At 46.2% G+C, this 4,827-nt stretch overlaps 1 protein-coding gene across 1 annotated transcript in view; it reads right to left on the bottom strand.

Moving 5' to 3' along the window:
* The window catches only part of LOC122544248 (serine/threonine-protein phosphatase 2A 65 kDa regulatory subunit A alpha isoform-like), a 50,687-nt gene that overhangs the window by 13,487 nt on the left and 32,373 nt on the right, over positions 1–4,827 (bottom strand). The window contains exons 6-7 of the mRNA XM_043683325.1: positions 2,581–2,754; positions 1,086–1,146 (exon numbers count right to left, since the gene is read on the bottom strand). Of these exons, the coding sequence (XP_043539260.1) occupies positions 1,086–1,146; positions 2,581–2,754 (235 nt within the window). The remainder of the gene's footprint in view (positions 1–1,085; positions 1,147–2,580; positions 2,755–4,827) is intronic.

Below are 4,827 nucleotides of genomic sequence, written 5' to 3'. Positions count from 1 at the left end.
AAGGTGGGGGGGTGGTATGAGGAGGAAAAGGTGAGGGGTGGGATGAGGAACGACTGAATCATTTACAGAAGTGTCCTTAGTGCACAGAACACTGAGGGAGATCTGACTGAAGTTTGAAAATCCTGAGGAATGTGGACAGGTAGAAATTCCTGCTCGGAATGGATGAAGGGTGAAAATGGAATAGTTTTAAAGTGTTTTGCCGAAAGAAGCAAATGTGGGGTGAGAACACCATTGTTCACACAGTGAGCGTTTTGGTTAGGAAGGCTCAGCCTTGAAGTGTTGTGGAAACTGGTTAAACCAGGGAATTCAAGAGGACATTGTTTCTGAGTAAACCATCCAATCTCCAGGATTATGGTTAGAAGGAAGTAAATTGGAATGCTCAAAAAGTTGATACAGATCCCATGGACTGAATAGCCTCTTGCACTGTAATAATGCTGCGATTCTGTGACGTGGAGTTGAGGGACAGCATCAGCAATGTAGCTGACTCTTTATAGAATCCCTACAGTGTAGAAACAGGCCATTTGGCCCAACATGTTCCACACCGACCGTGCGAAGAGTATACCACCCAGACCCATTCCTCAACCACTTTACATTTCCCCTAACTAATGCACCTAACCTACGCATCCCTGAACACTATGGGCCAATCCACCCTAACCTGCACACCTTTGGACTGCGGGAGGAAACCAGAGCACCCGGAGGAAACCCACGCAGACACGGGGGAGAGTGTACAGACAGTCGCCCGAGGCTGGAATCAGACCCGGGTCCCTGGCAGTAAGTGCTAACCACTGTGCCTATGTGTCCCCCATCTTAACTGCTGTCGGGGCAATTAGGATGGACGATAAATGCTAGCCAAGCCAGCGATGCCCACATCCCGTCAATGAATAAGAAAAACTGTGATCTAGCAGAATAGCAGAGCACTCTCGAGGGGCTGAATGGCCTCCTCCTGCTCCTATTTCCTACATTATGCAATGACTAGAGTAGCCCAAGGTACAATCTCCCTCATAAGGTTGCCCCCACCCTCCTCCTGAATTAAAATGTCCAATACTCATACATCAGTGTTTACGTTGAAGCAACATTATCCTCACCATGATCCACCAGCCAAGCCATGCAGAGTGAGTTCAGTTTCTCATTGAAGAAGTCAACACCCTGTGGAGGAAAACAGACGATATTTTTAAAGGGGGGGGTGTGCCCAATCCGTGCAGCAGACAGACTGAATATCGCACCGGCTGTGTATTTTCACCATCCTGTGCAACCAGCCACTCTCCCACGGCAAACAGACCCAGCACCAAAGCACAGATCCTCCTCCTCCTCCTTATGCAGCTGTCAATACGTTCGGCATACAGAGCAACAGATGAAGGCCATTCAGCCCCCTCCTCCAGCCTGTTCCACAGAAACAGGCCATTCAGCCTCTCCTTGAGCCTGTTACACAGAAACAGGCCAATCAGCCCCTCCTATAGCCTGTTCCACAGAAACAGGCCAATCAGCCCCTCCTATAGCCTGTTACACAGAAACAGGCCATTCAGCCTCTCCTTGAGCCTGTTACACAGAAACAGGAGGACATTCAGCCCCCCTTCCTCCAGCCTGTTACACAGAAACAGGCCATTCAGCCTCTCCTTGAGCCTGTTACACAGAAACAGGAGGACATTCAGCCCCCCTTCCTCCAGCCTGTTACACAGGAACAGGCCATTCAGCCTCCTCCTCCAGACTGTTGCACAGATACAGGAGACAGCCATTCAACCCCCTCCCCTCGAGCCTGTGACACAGGAATAGGAGGCCATTCAGCCCTCCCTCCTCCAGCCTGTTACACTGGAACAGGAGGCCATTGACCCCCCCTCCCCTAGCCTGTTATACAGGAACAGACGTCCCATTCAACCAATACTACTGAATCAAGCCATCTCTCCCAATGTTTATGGACCTACCATCACTGAATTGTGTGTGTGTGTGTGTGTGTGTGTGTGTGTGTGTGTGTGTGTGTGTGTGTGTGTGTGTGTGTGTGGACCCCCCTTCCCCTAGCCTGTTATACAGGAACAGAAGTCCCATTCAACCAATACTACTGAATCAAACCATCTCTCCCAATGTTTATGGAACTACCATCACTGAATCTCCCATATTTAAATCCTTGGGTGGGTGGGTGGATGGGTGTGTGTGTGGGGGGGGGGGGGGAGCGGTTGGTGGTTATCATTGATCAGAAACTGAAATGGCCCAGCCGATGAGAGCAGCAGCTCAGAGACTGGAAATTCTGCAGCAAGCAACTCACCCTCTGATCCTGCCAAGCCAGTCCACTATCAACAAGGCAAGAACTAGGCATTTGCCCGGCTGAAGGCAGCTCCAACAACACTCAAAACACAGTTTTCTGGGGCTGATATCTATCCCTCAGCTAGGGTCACTGAAACAGATGAGGCAGCTCCTGGACGTGTTGCTGTTTGTGTGCAAAATGGCCGCCCTGTGACAAGAGAGACCACACTTCCAGAAGGTCATCTAATTGGATGCGAAACACTGAGCGACATCCTGAGGTGATGAAAGATGCTAAAGAAATAGAATTCTGTCTTTCCTAATGAGCAAATCCAACCATATACTTACCAGCTGGCCTGCCAACAGAGGCATGTACTCAATGATGGCCAATCGCACCCGCCATTTGGCATCTTCTGCCAGTTCAACGATGGCAGGGAGTAGAGACTGTGACAGCTGCCTGATGCCAATCACCTCGTTCACACAGTCCAGATTGGAAATGATGTTCAGTCGGACCTCTGGGCACTGCCGGGCAAGAGAGAGAGAGACAGAGGGAGTGGTAGAGATGTGCACAGGGAGAGAGGGCATGCAAACAGAAGAAGTAGAAAGAGAGGGAAAAAAACAGAGAGAATCAGAAAGACACATCACAGAGACAGAAGGAGTGTGTGAAGCCAGGGAGACAGCACATAGTGAGAGGGAGAAACAGACAGCAGAGAAAAATAAAGACAGAGATAGGGAGAGATCACAGAAAAAGATGGACAGAGATCGCGTAGAGAAAAAGAGAGCAGAGAGAGAGGGAAATACAGTAGACTTCCTGTTAGTTAGCTGGTATCATAATTACCACTGCATCTTTTAGAATACATTTATCCCAAAGAAAAATTCTACCCGTGTATCTTAAATGCAAGGATTGCCGACAGATTCCACTGGAAACTTTTCAGTACTGTTCGTACTTTCTGATGTCTCAAGGACATCTAGTGGCATGAAGGTTACATGCCAGAATAGTGAGAAATTCTCAGGGTATGCTTATACTCTAGGTTCCTTATACAGGCAGACAGTGATAATGGAGAGAGAGAGAGAGACAGTGACAGTGCAGAAAGGGCGAGAGAAAGGCAGACAGTGACAGTGCAGAGAGAAAGGCAGGCAGTGACCATGGAATTAAAAATCACACAACACCAGATTATAGTCCAACAGGTTTAATTGGAAACACACTAGCTTTCGGAGTGACGCTCCTTCATTAGGTGACACAGACACCCACACACACCCTTATAGACACACACACTCCCACACTCACAAATGCACCCCCTCACAGACTTAAGGCACTCTGTGTGTGTGTACACACACACTCTTTCTCACACTCACAACCCCCACCCCAGACTGACACACACACAGACAAAGACCCACACGCACACATATATTTTGTGGGGTGAATTTGTACTTGCAGAGTTACATTGCACTTTGCTCAAAAACTGCATGCATTCATGTAGAACTCTGAGCTCAAAAACTGCATGAATTTATGTAAAACTCCGTTATCTCACTTTTTAGATTAGAATCAATCTAAACATCAGGTCATAGACAGAGAACACAGGGGGCTAACACCTTCAACATATTGTCTAGCTATCACCATTGTTAACAGCTAACCCGAGAATGCAACTTAAAAAAAAAGGGTTTTGTGATTTTCACATGAAAGATGAGAAACTATCACTGTATTCTAACAGATGAAAGACTTAACAGACAATCAATTTTTCAGTGTATAATTTCAGGTACATCACACTGTAAATTTTGCTATAAATTCTGTGTTAGGATCGAGCCCTCCACTATCACCTGATGAAGGAGCGATGCTCCGAAAGCTAGTGTGCTTCCAATTAAACCTGTTGGACTATAACCTGGTGTTGTGTGATTTTTAACTTTGTACACCCCAGTCCAACACCGGCATCTCCAAATAGTGACCATGGAGAGAGAGAGAGAGAGACCGTGACAGTGGAGTAAGAGACAGTGAAATGCAGAGAGAGCGAGAGAAAGGGAAAAAGTTAAAAATCACACAACACCGGGTTATAGTCCAACAGGTTTAATTGGAAGCACACTAGCTTTCGGAGCATCGCTCCTTCATCAGGTGATAGTGGAGGGCTCGATCCTAACACAGAATTTATAGCAAAATTTATAGTGTGATGTACCTGAAATTATACATTGAAAAATACCTTGATTGTTTGTTAAGTCTTTCATCTGTTCGAATACCATGATAGTTTCACTTCTTTCATGTGTAAATCACAAAACCCTTTTTTTTAAAGTTGCATTCTCGGGTTAGCTGTTAACAATGGGTGATAGCTAGCTAACCCCAGAATGGAACTTTTTAAAAAAAGGTTTTGTGATTTACACATGAAAAAGTGAAACTATCACTGTATTCTAACAGATGAAAGGCTTAACAGACAATCAATTCTTCAATGTATAATTTCAGTTACATCACACTGCAAATTTTTGCTATAAACTCTGTGTTCCAATCGAGTCCTCCACATCACCTGATGAAGGAGCGTCGCTCCGAAAGCTAGTGTACTTCCAATTAAACCTGTTGGACTATAACCTGGTGTTGTGTGATTTTTAACT

The sequence above is a fragment of the Chiloscyllium plagiosum genome, chromosome 47 (genome assembly GCF_004010195.1).
Source record: "Chiloscyllium plagiosum isolate BGI_BamShark_2017 chromosome 47, ASM401019v2, whole genome shotgun sequence".
Taxonomy (NCBI): domain Eukaryota; kingdom Metazoa; phylum Chordata; class Chondrichthyes; order Orectolobiformes; family Hemiscylliidae; genus Chiloscyllium; species Chiloscyllium plagiosum.
Note: the sequence above shows the minus strand (reverse complement) of the source record. Positions and strands in the feature narration are given on the sequence as shown.